Source organism: Aythya marila, assembly GCF_965140915.1.
Source record: "Aythya marila genome assembly, chromosome: 7".
NCBI classification, from domain to species: Eukaryota; Metazoa; Chordata; class Aves; order Anseriformes; family Anatidae; genus Aythya; species Aythya marila.
Genome location: NC_139048.1, coordinates 32,786,837 through 32,806,099, shown reverse-complemented (window position 1 = coordinate 32,806,099; position 19,263 = coordinate 32,786,837). Strand labels below are relative to the sequence as shown.

Here is a 19,263-nt window from a genome sequence, read left to right as displayed (position 1 = left end):
GATTCTGGAGCACAGTGCACGAGGCAAAGCAGCTTCTGGTCTTTGGATTCTGTGAGATCAGGCCTGGGGGAACGGAGCAGCATGGGCATGAAATATTTGGGAGTATGGGTAAAAATGTTACTTACATGAAAAATAGGTCAGGGATGTAGCTCACCTAAGCAAGTCATTTCTGTAAAGGTGTATTTCAAGCCAAATCAGTCAGCATCACCCCAAAGTCTGTATAATGTTGTCTACATTTGCCAACTCCAGTGTCTGCTTTGATTTTACCTACAGGGCTTACCTGGGCCTCCTGGACCAAAGGTGAGACATTTGGCCTCGCTCAGAGGAGCAGGGTGATAAACTGAGAGGGGGACTCTGGTGGTATGGGGACATTTTGTGTACATTTTGAAGGCTGGAGGAGGGGGAAAGGAGGTTACATCGAATATCTGAGAAAGATTTCTGCCCCAGCTCTGTATTGCCTTCGGGGCCCAGCTTGCTTGCTGACTCATGGGTTTTGCCCTGGCAAAGTGTCTGAGTTGCATCTCAGCAGAGCAAGGCACGCCTCCTCAGCCCCTCTTGCAAAATTCTTTGCCACACACAGCTTTATTGGCTTCTTCCACTCTCAAAGCATTTACCAGCGCTTCAGGAACCGATTTTGCAATGCTATTGTGAACTCCACCACAGTTTCCCATTTATTCACTTGCCAAAGTGCGAATGGGGGGGTGGTTGTTGTTGTTTTTCAGCTGCAATGGCCCACCCCCATTTGTTTTTGTTTGAGATATTTAGCCAGGGTGAGGAGATAGGAAGCACAGAGCTGGCATGAGCTCCCCAGCTGCCAGTGGGTTTTGTATCTTTCCTGCTGGTGTCGGTCACTGCAGGTAACAGGGACCCCTGAGGCTGGAGGTTCAGCAACTTGGGGGGGTCCCTCTGAGCAAAAAAAGTGAATTTTCCTCATGCAGTGGCCTTTTGTGCCAGTATCTCTTCAGGGGAAGGGGCAGGGACCTGTCCTTCTCAGCGCAAGCATCACTTCTTTTTGTCTTTTTTCTCTTGCAGGGAGACCCTGGGATTCAGGGATACCCCGGCAGAAAGGTAAGAGGGGCACTTCCAGTACTGCTGAGTGAATTCAGCCTCACCGATGCCTTGTGGGCTCCTCTGGAGCTCTCTGCCCAGCTCTGCTCCTGCTGGACCAGGGGCTGTGACAGGCCCACAGATCCCATACTGTCACCTTGAACCCTCCAGCGGTAGTGGTATGGATTTCTCCCTGTCCGTGTGCCTCTCTACAGCCACTTCCAGCCTGAGATCTGGCTCTTGCACTACCTGGAAGGGCCAAATCCTGGCTAAGTATAGCTCCCTGCAATAAAGCAGGGAAAAGCTGATCCTTTCCCTGGTTAAATTAGCATCTGCTAATTAACAGCAGGGTTGAGTCAAGTCCGGAGGGTGTAATGGAGACAGAAAGAGAGACGGGGGAAAGGCGCAGAGGGAGATCAAAGGAGGGAAAGGGAATGAAGGGACGCTGCTGAAGAGATGTCATCAGGAAACGGGGAAGGTGAATGCTCCCAGCGGGCAGGAGTCCCGTGTCCCGTGTTCTCCCTGCGCTGCTTTATGGGTGCTCTGTGAGCAAAATGGCAAGACCTTAGAGCTTTTTAATTAGTCCTGTATAAACCGAGAAGTTTTTGTTCTGTCAGGAAGTGGAAATTATAGCCCCCGCGGACCACAGCCCACTCCTGCAGACAGATGCAATTTATTGCCTCCTGTCCCCGTGAACCGTCGGTTTTTCCATTAAGGGCCCATCCTGTTCTGAGGGCGCCAGGCGGGCAGTGAGGGGGTCTCTGCAATGACCTCGCGGTGAGGGCCTCTGCTACGAGCCCCTCTTACGTGAAACAACTTGTCTGGCTAATTTACTTGCTGAGCTAAGAGCCCGCGCTCTGGCTGGAGGAATGAGCCCAAGGCTGCGACCTTTCCCTGGGAAAGGTGGAAGGAACGGGTGAAAGGAGGGGAGAAAATCCTCCCCGGTGAGTGGGTCGAGGAAAGGGATAACGGAGCAAAGAGCTGCGCAAAGGTGTTAGCTCTGCTAGGATACGGGATTGTGGGCCCGTTCCCTTCAATCCATGCTTTTTGCACCCTGAGCATCCTTCCTGATGCAGGGAGGTGCTTCTCTCCTAGTGACGCCTGGCGGGTAGGCACCTGTGTGCAGGACCCCTCCCACTTTTGCTGCCCCATCCTGCACGCTCCCTTTCGTGCTTGCTCACTCTGTTTGCTTCTTTTTCTCTGTTTCATCTCTTCTCTTCCCCAGGGGGAGGCGGGCACGGCAGGCCTGCCTGGTGCGCACGGCCTCCCTGGAGCTTCGGGCCCCAAGGTAACTGCTGGGTGCAGCCGCTGAGGCTGCAGGGGCAGACAAGTGCCACGCAAGCCCAGAGATGCTAAAGGAAAACACAGGGTCAGGGGCTGGCAGCAGATTCCCTGCCTGGTGTAAGGCATGCACACAGAAAGACTTGCTCCTGTGTGCAGGGACCGAGCAATTCCCTCCTGCCCTGAAGCAGGACCAGGATTAGCCCCAAACACATACAAGAATAGAACTGACCTGCCTTTTAGAGGCTTTTGCGTTAAGGCTGGGAGAATGATGACACTCTGCTCCCCGGAACAGTTTAATGGTTGAGTAGTCTGCACCCAAAACATGCAGGAGGGATTAGTGTGGGCTACCTCCAGCATCCACTACAGCAGGGTGAGCCACCTTGCATTCCCACGAGGGACGGGTTACAGCCCACATTTAGACTGGCAGCGTGGTTTCTCCAGACACCTGGGCTTGCTTTTATCACCCACTCCCTCCTTCAGCAACTTTCTCTTTGGCCCTTTGCTGTTAAGATTGTTCTGCTCGCTCGATTTCTCCTGATGTTCACTGTCCCTCTCTGCTTCTTCTCCCTTTGTTCTTCGCCGGGCAGGGTGAAAAAGGGGACGCCGGCATAAAGGTAGGCATGAGCAATATGGTTTTGTACCACAGTAGATCATCTGGGAGATGCTGCTCCTTGGGCTGCTGGGTTGTAAGAGGAAGTTGGGTCTGAGGCAGCTCTGTGGGGTATTTAATGGAGTACACATCTGTGCTGCCATTAACAGCAAACAGACTCTCCACGCTCAGGCAATAAAGGCAGCCTTTATCCATTCGGTGGAATTTGATTCTTCGCAAAGGCATTTCTCTGACTCTGAAGCTTGCTAATGATTTGTTGCATCTCTCCATGCGATGGGACGGGTTGGGGTTTCCTCATAAAATCTGGTTAGCTGACGCATCAAATCCACTCAAACTCTGCAACTCAGGCTGAGGTTTGGCACCAGCCTTTTCTGTCTGTTTCTGTACACTTTTTACAGCCTCATATGGTCTGTGCCCAGATGTTATCTATTTGCCTAAAATTTACTGTACCCATATATTTAACGTATATTACTCAATGTAGACTGTGCTTAAAACATTACAACATTGGCAAGTGCTCATGACAGTCGGAGCGTCCCGTGTCATGCCATACATTTTAAACATCACGGGAAAGGATTGGTTCTGCAATATTTTGAAAGGCATTAAGAGTGACACAGCCATTTGAAGTATTCCGTGTGTAGCATGCATCTCGTTTATGGTGCAGCATACACATTTGCTGTATTTTTTCCATCTGGGCGCGTCCCTGTTTGAAAAACAGAAGAAAAGGCACCTTCAGAACTTAACGTGGCTGGATGTAGCACATCAAATTTCAGGAAGTGCTCTTTGGGAATGCAGGCTCTGGTTTAACAGTCGAATATCACAGCAGCATTGTCTTCCTGCAAGAAAACAATGCCTGCTCAGAAATAACACGGAGCATGCAGAGTCCAAAGGTTCCCCGGTGTCCATCTTCGCGTTAGTGCGATTCCACCGAGCACAAAAGAATTGCTTCTGCTTTGTGCTCCTGCAAATGAAAGCAGAATTGCACCCAGGGCTGGGTGCTCTGGGAGCTACAAATTCGCTGCTGTCTCGACAGCCAGGTGCTCTCCAATTAAGCTGAACTGCAGGACTGAATTTGGAGCACGGCCTAGGTGGGAGAGAAGTCTGGAAGGAGAGGCCTTGTTCCGGCCCTGCTCCCACATCTCCCAGTTAGCAGACACCTGCTCTGCTCGCACCCACGTACAAGGACTAATCAGCCCTTGATTTATCTTCTGGAGCCCAAGCTGAAACCTCTTCATCCCAGATGGGATGAAAACAAAGCCTTCGCAGGAGATAATGGATCTGCGAAGGCCTCCCAAGCCCTTGAGTCAATTCTAGTTTACTTTTTGGCATCGCTGTTTCATGGAGGTCCTAGGGGCTCCTCACGTTCTCCTCTTCCCCCTTTCTCGGGTATCTGGGAGGGGACCAGGGGCAGAGATGGGGGAAGGAGCTGGCATCTGTCATTTGCAGAGCGGCCTGCACCAAGCAGAGAGGGAGGCAGTCCTTTCCCCCCACAACTTTTGTGCTCTGCAGCTATTCTGCCTGCTCTTTGCGTTTGGGCTCTGGCAAAAGGGAAATCTCCAAGTCTTCAGTGATGTCTCAGGGTCATCCGCAGCTGAGAGCCTTCTCTGAGCTGTGTTAGAGACTCAGTGTGAGCCTGGAGACATGCTGTAGCTACTTGGGCCCTTACTCATCTCGCTTCATAAAGAGTGGAAGCAAAACCTGCCACGCTTTTTGTGCTAATAAATTGGAGCTCTGTAGGGCCACCTCCCCGGTCCCCAAACAGCCTGTTCTTTCGCACACAGACTTTCATTTGTTACTGTCAGTATCGCTTTTCTTTCTACTTCCTTTCTTCCTTGCTCAGAGGAATTGAAACAAAAGTGAAGAGATAGCCCTAAATCAGCAGCCAGACATCACCCAGTAGCAGCTCCTGAGCATCCACATGGTGCATGAATTTGTTGCCCCCGGAAATTTCTCCTTCCTGCCTGCCTCCCTTCCAGGAGGGCCATTTGGGACTCGGGGAAGCTTTTCATGTTTCCACCTTTGGATTCAATTACCCTGGCCGGGATCTACCTCCGCTTTGTTTGGGGAGCCCAGCTCAGATACCGCAGCTGATTCATGGTTGAGCTGGAGCAATCAATTTTGTGCAGCGTATCACTGCTTCTTGTGCTCGGGGAGAACATCTCAAGGCCCTGCCTTGCTGCAGGGGCTTACAGACTGAATTCAACCCCCTTGTCCATTTGATAACCTCGAGGCCTACATCTGTGTCTCCTGAAGGCCACTAGGCAAGCTGTAAGTATGACCAGCTGGGTCATTTCAGTAAGCATTTCACTTGCTGCCCCCCAGCTTGGCAATTGCATTCAGCTTAGCTGACGTTTTCTGTCTCTTTTTATGAAAGCTCCTTAGGATGAGGCTTTTTCCCATTCTCTGAGGAAAGAGCAAGAAGAAATTGGCCACAGAGTTGCTCAATAACTCCACGTCTTCTGCCTGTCGCAGCAAGGGGAAGAGAAGGAAGGGTCTCGGGTGTAATTAGCAGCCCATAGCCAGTGCTGCTAACGAGCTGATTAGCACAGGGCGTGCTCTGTCACGGCTGGCACTGAGCAGCTATAAAGCTGCTCACCAAGAGCAGGGGCTTCCCCTGTGCTGGACAAGAGGGGTAGTATCTCTCTTTCAGGGGGATCAAGGAGCTTGGATGTATTTCCTAAGACAGCACAAAGCTTGGGAGAGCCAGGAGATGCTGCTGGCTGCCTTCCTGGGGTCCTGAGCTGGGTGTTTCACCTCCCACATCTGCCTTTGGTGATCCTTCCTGGCTTCTAGCTTGGGTCCCTCATTTTGGTGGTGGCTATGGCACGCTGTGCAGCCCTTCCTTGGCACGAAGGATGTGGGGAGAGCATTAAGCCATCAGCACGGTGGGTACTTACTGCCTTACAAGGGCTTTCAAGCACTTAGGGGCTTAAAGATGTTCTGGAGCCTTGCTTTTCCTGCTTATCCTCCAGCTGTGGCTCGGAGGTTTCTTTCTGCTCTTTAATGGTGCAGCGTCCTGCTTGTTTCTGCTCTCTAATTAGCTCTAGGGCCTGTGTGATCCTGCAGGTGTTGATGGGGGCTGTGCAAACGGTCTGAGGCCATCATCAGAAAACGTCAGGGCTGTGTGGTTGCTCTGTAACTTGCCCCCTGTTAGGGGTTACCTCGCTCTTTCTCACTAGGGCTGCTTTGCTTTCGCAGGGCTAAATAATTAAACAGCTCTTCAGGCAGGTAGTTTCTTCCAGAAACTCTCTGGGATGGGGCATTACTTCCCCGTGCAGGGCTGCTCTGTGGGGCCATGCTCCGTGGTACAGGTGCTCCCAGCAGAAACCTTTGGTCTTGTCTCATTCAGGAAAAAAAAACCAACAACATCAGTAAGCAGCCTCTCTGAAGATGTTTCATTTTCATTTGTATCAGCTAAAATCCAGGCTGGCTACACAAAGCAAACTCTGGGGTTGATGTTTCCCTGCACAGGTTTGTTCATCCTGTAGTGGCTGCAGGCCGGAATCCTGCAGCAGGACACAGAGGCTGCCTCTGTTCTCAGCGCTGTTGCTGCTCTAATGTGTGATTTCTCATCTCTGTCAGCCTTGTCCTGCACTGGAACTTTTCCTTTCAAAAAAATCTTCTGAGCTCAGCGGATAAAATGTGCCGTGCAATGGTTACGTCTTATTATTAAACAACAAGCTTGTGAGGAAGAAGGGTATTTCTCTTCTGCCTTGTAAATTGTTGGTGTGACCCTGACACCTAGCTCAGCATCTGTGTAAAAACCCACACTCCTGCTTGTTTGAGTGAACCAGCACAGCCCAAGGAAGATGTCTCTTGCAGTTAGGTCCGTGTCCTCAGTGCACCCTGGTTTGGCAGAGCTGGTGGCCCACCGGGTTCCTTGGATTTACCTTCCCAGGATCCGGCACTCCTTTGTGCTTGGGGATCTCCCTAGAGCAGAACAGGGTGCGTGCCACGGGCTGGCTGAGCAAGAAGTGATGAGTCTTAAGCCACAACTACAGCAGAAGTGCAAGGAGGATGGGGAAGGTTTTTTTGTTTTGGTTTTGTCCCTGCTTTGTTGCAGTTCTCATCCCTTTGCTCGGTTCCTCACTGGGCTCGCGCTGCTGGGTGGCCAGAGAGCCCTCACCTTTGGTGGTGCAGTTGAAAGGAAGGCTCGTGCCCTTGGGAACTCCCCTCTCTGAGCTGAGGGATGTTTTTTGGGGGGTTGGCAGTGGGCTCCCACTGAGGGGGATGCTGCCACGCCAGCAGGGAAGTGCAAGTCCCCCCAAGAAGTCCCACCACCTTGTGTCTGTTGCTCTTTTCCTGTGTTTCTTGCTCTGCTTCCAGGGGGAGAGAGGCATGCCAGGGCTGCCGGGAAGACACGGCATGAAGGTACCTTGTGAAAAGCACGGTGCTGTTTGTCTGCCTGACCTCCCCACACCGCTCGGCTGGCCCTGATGCGCGAGCATCACCTGGATTGGTGTGCGTGTGTCTGTCGGCTGCCCTCAGCTGAGTTCTTCCCGCTTCTAAATTGCCAAGTGTAGGGCCCGATTCCTGGCGCTGACTGCGAGGGGGAGAAGGGTTTCACCAAGCAAACGGCATGCCCGGTCTGATGCTGGCTGGCAACACCCAGAATTTGTGCTCTGTGAGCCGGGGGCCGCGCTGCGAGCCTGCCCCCGCTGCGTGTTGGCTCACGGGGTTGTGCAGGCACGGACCCAGACTGGTGCAGCGATGGGTCAGGGTCGGTGTGTGCGAGCAAGCCTGCATGCGTGTGCCTGGCTGCGTTTTGGGATCAGTACTAGAAAATAACATCTGCGTTCGCTGCCATTTGAAGGCCAAAGAGCGAGGGGCAGGCATCCCAAATGTACCGTGAAAGCCTAACCCCAGCCACTTTCTGCACATAATCCCTTTCATAACTCCAGCCCATATTCACTAAAACCTACTGACCCCTGAGACATTCTGGAATGCTTTTTTCCCCCTTTTATTGCATAGAATCCCTGATCTCCATCTTCTGTCCTTGTGTTTTTTAGCTTTGTCCCCGATTTCTGTTTCAGAAAGCTGAGAGGTATGATCCCGCTGCTCTCTGGCTCCCCACTCCTCCTTGTTTGAACTTTTCCAAGCTCTCTTTACTTTGAACTTGGCTCCCAGTCCTCCTCTCTACCTCATGTGCTACATCCCGAGCCCTGTCATTTCCCACTTCCTAACACTACTTCACCTCCTCCCCACTCCTTAGACCCCCCGTTACCCCTCATCTTTTGCTTTTGTAACTGGACATTTTCACCCGCCCCTAACTGATACTAACCCAGGGCACACAGAGACTGTAGAGCAAAGGGTTGATGCCGACGACCTGCTTTTTGCATCCGTGCTGTTGAGGAAAATGTGCCTGTCCACGGGTGCACCTGTCTGCCGGGGCTCCTGAGCACCCGTCTCCGGTTGCAGGGCAGGCTGAGTCCCATGGTTTTGCGGTGGCTTGCTCTGCGGTGCAGAATGACACCCGAATTACAGTGCTTGGGAGTCGTTTTTTCCCCTAAGGTGGCTGGCTGCGCAGCTCTCCTGAAAACATCTTGCTGCAGGGCTCGTCTTCTCTGGCAAAAGCAGCATCTGGGCTCCATATCTGGGATCAAGAGCTGGACTGGGCGCCCGGTCCTCAGTCTCTTTGCTTTCCGCAGTTATTTGATGCCGTTCTGCTTGTTGGCCCCTGCTTCACCAGCAGGGTAGGGGTGGAAATTGGTTTTGTGACCTGGCTGTGCCCACGATCTCTGCCTTTAGAGGAGCTTTCTGGAAAGCAAAGCCACTGCCCTAGGTGAACGCCCCGTGCGGGGAAGGAGGACGTGCGCTCTGTGGCGTTACGGCATTACTGCAGAGTGTTGGAAAGGAAAAGATGTGGATTTTGCCTTATAGTTTCACTTGGCTGGTACTGTTTTATTTCTTAACGACAAAAAACCTCGCGTCCAGTTCATTTAAACAAGGTTTCTGTCTCCTCTCTTTCTGACAGGGAGCCCCTGGGTTGGCCGCCGCCGGGATGAAGGTCAGTTCTGCGCGGCGCTGCAGTCCCTCAAGTAGGGCACGTCCAAGGGAAGGGCTGGAGCTGTGCGAGGAGAGCACGGGAAAATGGTCAGACAGCTCCCACTGCAGGGGAACCGCAGAATTGCTTTTGGCAGAGAGGCTACGTCCCCCTTCAGCAGTGCCCCTGCTGCTCTGCACCTCCCTGAGCAGAGCCTGGTGAGCTCATGGCGCTCCACAGCAGGGCTGGGATGGCAGCACAGCAAGGGATGAGCTGGGCGCCTATTAGGGGGTGGAAAGTTCCCCTGAGGGATCTGAGATGTGCAGTGATTGTTGTCCTGATCGCCCCCAGCTGCTGCAGGAAAGCAGACAGATAAGGAAGTTATCCCCAGAGCTGGTGGGGAGGGTTTTTCTCCCTGATCCCACACGGTTCCCATATTAACACACACGCCCACATCGCAGCTGGGCCTGCAGCCTCGCACTCTGCAAACAGAGCCAGGAGCAGGCGAGTTCCTCAAAGCCAGCAGAGGAGTCTCACCATGCTCCCTTGCATCTGGAAGTCTCTTCCTGAAACCCTGCAAGGTGGTTACTCAGTTTCCCAAAAGCCTCTTGTTTGAAGCTTGATGAGTTTTTCCAGAAGCTGACTAATGAGGATAGTACTTCTGCCTGGAGCTTGTTTTAATGGGCATTTAATGCATCCTCATGCCTTTATTTGCAAGACATCCGTAGAGGAACGTTCCTTCCTCCACCCTGATAGCTCTAGGAGGTTTTGTGCTGTCTTCTTGTTTTATTATTTTTTTTTTCTCACTTTATTTTCCTGTCTTTTCCCCACCAGGGTGAGCCTGGGACTCCAGGAGAAAAGGTACTCTGTAGGCATCGCTCTGTTTTGTTTGTGATTTTTGTCCTGTGGTGTTTTTTTCCACTTCCCCTGAGGGAGCTGAGGGACAGCCCTGCACTTCCCAGTGCCCAAACCCAGGTCGCAATGACACCTGCCCCCATGAGCAAGGGCAATAGCAAATGGCAGTAACATGCAGCGATGCCAAGTGAGAGAGAGACTACTGCAAACAGATTCCCTCCCTCCTGCTGGTGCCTGTGGCTTGGGGAGCACCCTCCTGCTGCCTGCTGGCCCTACCCCACAAAACACACACAGCACACTTGTCTCAGCGAGCTCCTTCTCCCCAGACCCCCTCTGTGCCCACAGAGACATTTGGCTCTGCCCTGCGGTGCCTCTGTTCGTGCCCAGCCTCCCCTTCTCAGCATGGTTCGACCTGCTTTGAGTTCCTGCAGCGGGCAGGGTACAAAAATACCCCGTCCCTCTCCATCACCAATGGCGGGGTTGTGTTACAGCCACCTAACAGCCCTTCTCTGTCTCTTTTCTTCCCCATGAAGGGACAGCCCGGAGTCCCAGGGAGGATGGGCCCCCCAGGTTTGCCAGGGAAAAGGGGGCAGCGGGTAGGACACCGCGTGTTTGGCCTTGGTGTGCTGTGTTCCCTGAGAGCGGGACTGGCAGGAGCCTGCTTGGCCTTGCGTTGTGCTTGCGGGGCATCGTGTGTCCTCCTCTGGCTCTTGCCCCGCTGGTGAAGTGCGTTTGCGTGTTCTCGCTGGCAGCAGGCAGGGCAGCGTGAGGGGCCCGGGGCGTGGGTTTGTCCCGGGAACAGCTGAGGACAGTTCTGCACCTCTTGGCTCCAGAAATAACGCTGGGCTTCAGTAAGCTGACCTCCCTCCTCAGGAAAGCTGCCTCCTCACACCGGTGTTCAGGTGGCACGAAGCTTTCGGTAGGGCCCTTGTAGCCCTTACAGGGACAGGATTTGGGATGATTAAATTCTGATATCCTTACCAAAACTCTCAAGCCCAAACTTTTTTCTTTGGGCATGAAGTCCTGCCCAAAAGAGGTTTTAATTCTTTCCAGGGAGAGAATTATTCATGGATGCATGCTCTGCTATGGGAGAAACACTGGTGGGGGCCTTCCAGGTGGTGGCAGGCTGAAATACCTTAGAGAAAGGGGTCACTGCACTCCTGAATTGCCTAAAAATGATTACTGCTTGTTAATTATTTTCCACGGAGCCGCCAGTGCATGTCTGTTCTTGGAGCATTGATGCAAGCCCCCTGCATGGCAGATGTGTGCCCTTGAGCTCTGAGGAGCAGCACCAGGGAACGTGGTGCTGCTCTGGAGAGAGCGAGGCACCTGCTAGCAAAGGGGGTTTGAATTGTTCTTTGTAATCTGCACAAATTGTTAGTCTTGGAGACGTGAGGATTGCAGGTAAGGACACACCTTGTTCTGGTGATGCACTTGAAATGTCTCTGTGGCATCAAAACCCCTCCAATATCACACTGCCCTGACAAAAGGCAGAGCCCCAGGCAGCACGCAGTAGCTGGAAACTGTGGGCTGGGTGGGATAGGATTAACAGAACCTAATTTCAACGTCAAGACCACTGGCTGAACCCCAGGCATCCACAGATGATCCCGATGCTGTGGTGAACTAAGCAAAGTCACTTCACCAAGCGAAGGCTGGGTGCTGGCTGCCCTCTTTACTCACTGCCCTGCGCCATCCCCCATCCTCCAGGGTGCCTTGAGCGGGCCGTGCTCTCGGGCATCCCCTCGGGGGCCTCAACCCACTCCTGCCCTTTCCCAAACTCCTGTTTTCGCTGCTTTCCACCACCACCGTGTGTCGCAGAGCTTGTCTGCTAACCGAGCTGCTGCGCTGCTGTTATTTCGGCGTGATGAGGCTGGGGTGTGGAGGTGGGGGCAGGAGCCACCCTGGGAGAGGTGTAGGATCGCTGGCTGGGATCCCTGCCAGGGCAGAGCGGTTCGTGGCGGCTGGGAGGGGTGAAAACTGGGAAATCAGTGGGCAGCTCCTGCGAGAAGAGCTGAGCTCCTGCACCCCAAATAGGATAAGGCACCCCGGGCAGCAGCTTCGCTAATTATAAGGAGTGGGGAGAGCCCATGCTGGAGGGCTGACGGGAGGAAGGGTTTAGCAGACCAGAGCATTAAGGGTGGGAGGGTCTGGATCCCCTGCCCACTCACCTGCCTTGGGAGAGAGATGGCAGTGATGTGCAGAGGTGGGCAAAGGGCAGGAGAAAACAATTCCCTGCCCGAGCAGGCAGTGCTGGCAGGTGCCTGGTCTGTGCCTAAAACGAGATCCCAGAGGGGAAGGGGAGCGGTTTGAGAGCAGGAGCAGCTTCTCCTTTGGCTGCTCCTCCTGCACAGGCTGCAGTCAGCCCCTGGCTGTGTTTCCTCAACAGGGGGAGAAGGGACGAGCTGGTGACCCTGGGCTTCCTGGACTTCCTGGCCTGAAGGTTTGTATTGTCTGTGATTTGGGGCCAGCACACCTCCCAGGCCAGGCCCTAGGTACTTGCCCTTTGGGAAAGGGGACCATGCACTGAATGGCAGTGGCCACTGCAGGAGAGGATGAGGATTTAACAACAACTCCTCTTACTGCTCTTGTACCTGCTCTGTAAGGCTGTCTGCCTGAGAACTGCAGCTCCAGAGGGAGATGTACCCAAAAAAAAGCCAGCATCAAGTGGTTTTATCAGCTTGGTTTCAACAGTGGGGAAAAAACAACCCACAGTGGGGTCAAGCTGGAGGCGTGGGGGTGAGGAATGAGCCGAAGGGGTGAGCGCTGGGTGAAGCCCTGGCAGGGCTCGGAGCTGGAGCAATATTGGCCTGGTTCGTGGCCACCCAGGGGTGTCCCTGGGCTAGCAGGAGGCCAGCTGAGGGTGGGGGGACAGTGACAAAATTCATCCAGGGCCCTGAGTCTCTAAGCCAGCAGCTTGCCAGGTGAAATTGCAGAGTTGGAGCGAGACGTGGTCTGTTTGTCCTTGCACACAGGGCGAGAAGGGGAATAGCGAGAATGCCTTGGCAGGAGGGAAAGGGGAGCCCGGCCCCCCAGGTCTGCCTGGGCCCCCTGGACCAAAGGTGAGTGCTTTTCCTCGTGTGGGGAGTTTGTTGTGAGGGGTTGTGCCCAGCACGAGGCGTGGGGGAAGTCTGCACTCATCCGTCCCCATTTCTGCTTACACACTGAAGGGGTATCAGCTACTGCAGAGTGTTTTAGTTGTTCAAACTACGGTTAGTGGCTGGTGTGGGCCTTCCTCCTGGAAATGCAGGAGCTGCACCACCCGCCCCATGCAGAACGATCCCTTTCCTTTCTTTCCCTCTCAGGGAGAAGCTGGTCACGTTGGCGCCGCAGGACCGCAGGGGGAAAAGGTACGGAGGGCTCGCGTGCAACCCAGCTCTTGGGACCCGGCCTGGTCCCGCAGAGGCAGCTCTTCCAGCAGCAGCCTGTGCTGGAGCACACTGAACCTCATGGTGCCAGAGAGCCCGTCAGGCTGGTCTGGGGGAGCGCTTCCTACGGGGAAAACCTACAAGCTTTGAGGTCACTGAGGTGTTGCAGGCATGTGCAGGGTCTTCTAGCCCAACCTAGGCTGTCAGAGAGGACCAGCGGAGATAAGAGGTTCCTGGAGCTGAAGCAGCCGAGGTGACGGGCACTGCTGACAGCACGTTCTTGTTACAGGGGGAGCCTGGCGCACCGGGAGAGCAGGGACCCATGGGCCCACGGGTAGGTGTCCTTCACTAACACCTCCAAAGGGTTTTGGCCCTTCACAGGGGTCTAAGCACTGATGGTCTAGGTTGGGCCTCTGCTTTCTTGATGTTCTCACCATCTGTTGAAGTGCTTACAGGTGGTCAAGGGTTAGGTTTGATGCAGGCCACTTCTCCATACCCTTGTCAGAAGGTGCTGCTACTTCGGGGGGGGAAAAATAGACTTCTGAGCCACCTCATGCTCAGCTCATCTGCAAGAAGTGTGTCTGGGCACCCCTGGCTGAATTCTGGCACTCGGACACCCTGCTGCTGCCATTTGTTGACATGCCAAGTCTGGCAATAGAGGACAGTTCCTGGATTCTGGCCTCAACTTCACCGTATGCCAGACCCTGACTGTTGCCTGATAGTCTGAGGGACACCTGGCTACAGTTCTGTAGTGTTTCCTCTCTAAAACATGCTTTTGAGCTCAGTTCAACAAACGGAAAACCAGAACCTTGTGAAACTGCCCCCTCTCTGCCACCTCCTTGTTTTAGGGTGAGCCGCAGCTCTCAGGCTGCACCGTGGGAAGGACGATCCCTAAACCCTGACTAAAGGTCTGGTATTTTGCAGGGCCCCAAAGGAGAGCCCGGGAAGGATGAAATGATGGACTACGATGGCAACATCAGTGAAGCTCTCCAGGTGAGCCACTGCCTGGCTGCCCACGAGGTAGCTGTTGGGTGCCTTACTGTTTCCCAGGGGATGCAGAAAACCCAGAGCAGCAAAGGAATTACTTGGTTATTCTGTAGCTCCCTTTGAGCTCACTGCGTGCTGTGTTTCAGTAAATATTTTTGCACCTTGTTTAGGGGGTGCATTAGCACGGGTGGGCACAAAGGCCATGTGAAGCCCCTCAAGAGGGGCCTGTGACTTGGGGTACACTGGTGAAAGCTCTGCAAAGCCTCCCAGAGCTGTGCACTGCTGGTTGGCCTGGGTTCTGCTTGGAAGAAAGAGATGGGGGAGGAATTGCTGAATAAGAGCTCTATGGGACTCAGAGATGGGTTTTGGCTTCATTCTATAAGGTCCTTACTCATTTGGGCTGGTGTTACATTAATAGAGAACAAACCCAGCCTGGGAAGAGTCTCTGTTTTCACATGACTGTTACTGTTTCTTCACTTTTTTTCCTAGGAAATACGAACTTTGGCCTTGATGGTGAGTTCCTGGCTTCACTGTGTGGTTTTAAGCACGTGGCCATATGTTCATCCTAAGCAGATAGCCTGGTGGTTTTTGTGCAACTGAAGGTTTTTTGGCCTTTGCTGTTGGGGCAGTGTTGACAGCTGAGGGAAGAGCTCACCTTGCCTTCTGATCTTAGCACTTGAATTACAATCAGGCCCTTGATTTCTCTGATTTAAGAGGTAATGTAATGCAGGAGGGGCAGGGAAGAGCAAGGGGAGGCTGACCCAAGTGGAAAAAAAGAGACCTTGGGCGATTTGCAATAAAGATCACTGGCAGTCCATGGTGGGCACTTTGTGGTGGGTGGGGAGGACATCATTTCACCACTGGCAAGTGTGATTTGACATGAGTCCCATCCAGATCTAATTGTTTAAAGCAGGGGTGGGGGGAGCTGGATTTTTAAAATACAGAACAACAACAGGACAGAGCAAAATGGGTGGGAGCTTCACAACTTGCTAGGCTAAGCTGCTGCCTAGTGGCTAAGCTGCTTGCTTTAAAGTTGTAATTGCCAAAGCTGGTCATAAAATCTGCTCATAAATATTAGGATCTAAGAAGTGTCATGTCTCCTATAATCTCTAGTCTAAAAATACATTTTTGTAGATAGGAAGGGAAAACCTTGCTAGGTTCTTCTCAGTTTTAAGAGGGAATAGCTGTTGTAACTTTTCTTCCATGTGAAAGTAGAGCAACAAATACTTATCTACAACTGGCTTTGGATTTAGCCTGTTGCTAACTCAGGGCCTGCCATTGCTTAGCTTCCCAAGCAAATACAATTCTAGGAGTCCCCAGGAAAATTCCCCTGTAAACTCAGAGGAGCAGGGTACAAAACACAAAAGCAAAAACCCTGATGATATTTTGGAAACTGTTTTTTCTTTGTCTAGGGACCACCAGGGCTTCCGGGTGTGGCTGGACCTCCAGGGCCACCAGGACAGAAGGTATTTGCTCAGCCCTTGTGGAGCTGAGGGAAACACGGGAGCGGGCTGGGCAGAATTCACACACATCCCTCCCCTGTGCTCCTCTTCTTCCTATCGGCACTATCAGGATGCATCTGGTCAGGCTCTACCACACCTCATGCATGAAATCCTGAATCCCTTTTCTCCCACCAAGGCATTATCTCAAAGATGAGGGACCCTTGCTGCTCTACTCCCCTTTAAGAAGCAGCTTATGGGAACTGCTCTCTGCAGGGATTGTGTTGGCTGGAGACTTACAGTTCTGGGGCCGTGAACTGTCATTCTGGGTAAACAAGGCTGGGGAAATTCTTAGAACTCACATGATGTACTGTTTCACCAGGGTTTTCCATGCTTTTTCTGTAACTATTAGTTTTCAAAGTCAGAGTCCCTGCTGACTGCCTCTGTAATGCCCATCCTTCATCGTCCCAATGCCACACAAGTTGTCAGAGTCCTTGCTTCCAAACTGCCAGAGTAACAATCTTGTGTTTCAGGGTGAAATTGGCTTGCCGGGTCCTCCAGGCCACGATGGAGAAAAGGTAAGACAAGCTGCCTCTGTGATTGCTCTTCCCTTCAGTGGCCTTAAACTGGGCTAGTTTGCTCCATCTTGCTGCTGCTGATGCACAGTTACTTTTCCCCTGGGAAGTGGTAGGGGGAAACGATCTGGCTCCACAGAAGTGTGTGTCAGTGGCTTATCAAAGTACTGACTTCTAAGGAAGAGTTGGGATGGCGAGGCAAATCTATTTATTTTTCCTTCCCCTTCAAATTGCATTAGTGTTGAGTGAATGAGCAATGAGAGAGGCTCTGGGCTCGGGAGTCTAACTTTTATCTACGCTCACTCGTTGTTGTGTGGGTTTCTTTTAGGGACCACGGGGCAAGCCAGGAGAAATGGGTCCCCCTGGCCCTCATGGGCTGCCAGGAAAGGACGGACCTCCTGGGATAAAGGGAGAGCCCGGCCACGCTGGGGCTGCAGGGCAGAAGGGGGATAAAGGAGAGCCAGGACAAGCTGGCTCACCGGTAAGTAAATTGGAGCCTCTCAGCGCTGCTCTGTCCTTGTGGCCCTCCAGGTTATGGGGTTTCTTGGATGTCTCAGAGCCCCTAAGGAACTGGGGCAGTGCCCAGTGTCCTGGCTTGAGCCTGTCACAACTTCTGCATCCCCAGCCCTAGCCAAGAGGGTTTTATGCAGTGACATCTTGCGTCTCTACAGGGTTACTGGGGAAAGAAAAACAAAACCTCTTGCTCTCACAGCAGCTGGCTTTTGGAGTGTTTCTAGCATGGGCTGCCGCAAACTGCTTAACCATGAGCAGAACCTGGAGGCAGGAAAGCAGCTTCCCATCCCTGTGCTGGGGAACAGCACATCCACAACGGCAGAAGGGGGTTCAGGCACCTCGCTGTCTGTTTTCCATGCTGGTGCAGCCTTCCCTTTCCTCAGGTGTCTGAAGGCTGTCTAGGTTTTGCAGTGTGCTCTTGGAGCAACCAGAGCTTGTCCTGTCTCTGGTAATGTCTCTTACACCTGCCTTAGTTCTTCAGAAAACTGCAAATCTTTCTTGATCCATAGGGTCTTGATGGCCCCACTGGAGAGAAGGGCGAACGAGGTGACCAAGGGATGCCAGGACCATCAGGACTGCCGGGTCCCATTGGACTTCCAGGATTGACAGTAAGAGTGAACAGACAGGCTGAGCTTTCCTGCTTGGTGAAAACAACTTAGAGAGGGACATTCCTCAAAGTGCAGAGTGTCTCAGGAGCCCCCATCCCTTGGAGTGAGGTGTTCAGGTGGCAGCAAACATCTGCTGGGGCTCCAGCAGCAGGCGGGGAGCCAGCTGGGTGTCTCCTCCCTCGGGTGCCGTAGTGCTGCAGAGGTGTGAGGCTGCTGGGGAGAGGCAGGCAGTGTCCCGCTGCTCCCAGGGGCCTCGCTTTCTGTAGGCTGTCACCTCTGGGAGCAGGGGTGCTGGAGGGACACCAGAACTGTGTGTCACATCCCCACTCCGTTCCCAGCCCTCTTTGGGAGCTGCTTGGCACGTGGTGGCTCCTGCTGGAGCGAGGCACCAGCGTGCAGCTCTTGTGACAGGGTCTGTTGTGTGCAGGGAGAGAAGGGCGAGCCTGGGGAGCGTGGAGACAAAGGAAACCCAGGAGAATCGGTAGGTCACCTCTCTTATTTTCTCTGAAATCTCTGCCAGCGGGGGAGGGATGATTTTTGGCTGCTGGAAACCAGCACATCCCCCCCCTCTTACGACACATCCTTCACAGAGGGACAGTCAGCTTCATCGTGTGGGGCTGAACTGCCAGCCCTCTTTAGCTCCTGCTGCCCTACTTCTCCTTTGCACAAGAACAACCTAGCTCACGGCAAGCAATCAATAATGAATGCTTAGGGAAGAACAGGAGCCTACGAGAAGCATAACAATTATTTTCCTTGGCATTTGTGGCAAAGGGATTTTCTGAAAAATACCTGCCTGGATCTAGATATTTTCAATAGATCTTGGGTTCACAAATTTGTCACTTCTCCCCTCAAAGCTCACTCTTAACTTCTGTAGCACCCTGCAGTGAGGAGCCCCACAGGCTATCAGTACTCTTGTGCGTGTAGGGCCAGCAACCTCCCTCCAGATATTTTGATATTTTAGCTGTAAATCTTGTGAATCCTTGCAGTAACAGTGGGACCGTAGTGGAAGTGGACCTTCTTCTGAAAAAGAATAAAAATAAAAATAAAAATCACTGCTTTCCTTCCACCTAAGTCTCTGCAGCTGCCACAATAACCCTCCCCAGCATCCTGCTGCTGTTTCTTGGCTGCTCTGTCCTGGATTGCTGCCACTTCCTAACACAGCCCTCGGGGGCAGCCCAGGTTTCCAAGCCTGGCAAAGCTCAGCTGCAGCCTGTGCCCTGCCCTCCCCACTGAGCAGTTCCCCTTCACCTGCTGCTGGGTTGACAGGGACTTCTCTTGTGTTGCTTTCTAGCTGTCTGGCCCCCCTGGACCTCAAGGACCACCAGGACCTCCGGTAGGTTTTGAGTGATTCACCTGAGGAGTCCTGATTCATCAGGAGTGGGGATAGAGTGGGAAGTGGCTGGGGAGGCTTTTGGGTGGAGATAACTGCCAGAAACGCTGCAGCACTGAGGCAGGAACATGCTTAGCATCGTTTCCAAACCACCCCCAGGGCAGGTCAGAGCTGGGGAAGGGGCTGGGGAAGTAAAGGGAGAAGGTTACATTAGTCTGAGATGAAAGGGAAGACAGTAGTGAGACGGGATGGACAGGATTAAAGGGATCAACTGCAAAAATGGTCTTAATAGCAAGCCTGGCCTGCAGCCAGGTTGTTCTTGGCGAGAGCCTCCTCATTACCAGATGAGAACAGTACATGAAGTGCCCTCTACACAAATAAAGAGGCCTTTGGGCTAAGCATTTGTGCCCTCAGCATGTCAGAAAATGAAAGCTCTGTGCTGCACAGTGAACTGCAATACCTGGCTTTTAAGGCACACCCTTAAGCATTGCTCATCCCTTGTTTCTCGTCCCAAATACAGGGTGCTCAGGGCCTCCCGGGACCGAAGGTAAGGCTGTGAAACTTCAAATCCTGAAATTTGACTAGGGTTGTCTGGGGTGCAAGAACTCCCTTCAACAACCCCTTAGCTTTCACAGCTATTTTTCTTCCGACTTGGTAAGAGAATAAAACC

The 19,263-nt window shown here is 52.9% G+C and overlaps 1 protein-coding gene across 20 annotated transcripts in view; it reads left to right on the top strand.

Moving 5' to 3' along the window:
• The window catches only part of LOC309880089 (uncharacterized protein), a 59,851-nt gene that overhangs the window by 18,163 nt on the left and 22,425 nt on the right, over window positions 1-19,263 (top strand). For 9 of the 20 annotated variants that reach the window (XM_082764611.1, XM_082764603.1, XM_082764606.1 and 6 more), the window contains 21 exons: window positions 274-300; window positions 1,033-1,068; window positions 2,273-2,335; window positions 2,919-2,945; window positions 7,265-7,309; window positions 8,913-8,945; window positions 9,756-9,782; window positions 10,310-10,372; window positions 12,163-12,216; window positions 12,749-12,835; window positions 13,079-13,123; window positions 13,431-13,475; window positions 14,066-14,134; window positions 14,618-14,641; window positions 15,541-15,594; window positions 16,101-16,145; window positions 16,471-16,623; window positions 17,165-17,263; window positions 17,691-17,744; window positions 18,555-18,596; window positions 19,114-19,140. In XM_082764611.1, coding sequence (XP_082620737.1) covers window positions 274-300; window positions 1,033-1,068; window positions 2,273-2,335; window positions 2,919-2,945; window positions 7,265-7,309; window positions 8,913-8,945; window positions 9,756-9,782; window positions 10,310-10,372; window positions 12,163-12,216; window positions 12,749-12,835; window positions 13,079-13,123; window positions 13,431-13,475; window positions 14,066-14,134; window positions 14,618-14,641; window positions 15,541-15,594; window positions 16,101-16,145; window positions 16,471-16,623; window positions 17,165-17,263; window positions 17,691-17,744; window positions 18,555-18,596; window positions 19,114-19,140 — 1,119 coding nt within the window. The remainder of the gene's footprint in view (window positions 1-273; window positions 301-1,032; window positions 1,069-2,272; window positions 2,336-2,918; window positions 2,946-7,264; window positions 7,310-8,912; window positions 8,946-9,755; window positions 9,783-10,309; window positions 10,373-12,162; window positions 12,217-12,748; window positions 12,836-13,078; window positions 13,124-13,430; window positions 13,476-14,065; window positions 14,135-14,617; window positions 14,642-15,540; window positions 15,595-16,100; window positions 16,146-16,470; window positions 16,624-17,164; window positions 17,264-17,690; window positions 17,745-18,554; window positions 18,597-19,113; window positions 19,141-19,263) is intronic. The other 11 variants (XM_082764599.1, XM_082764602.1, XM_082764598.1 and 8 more) reach the window with 6 other exon arrangements.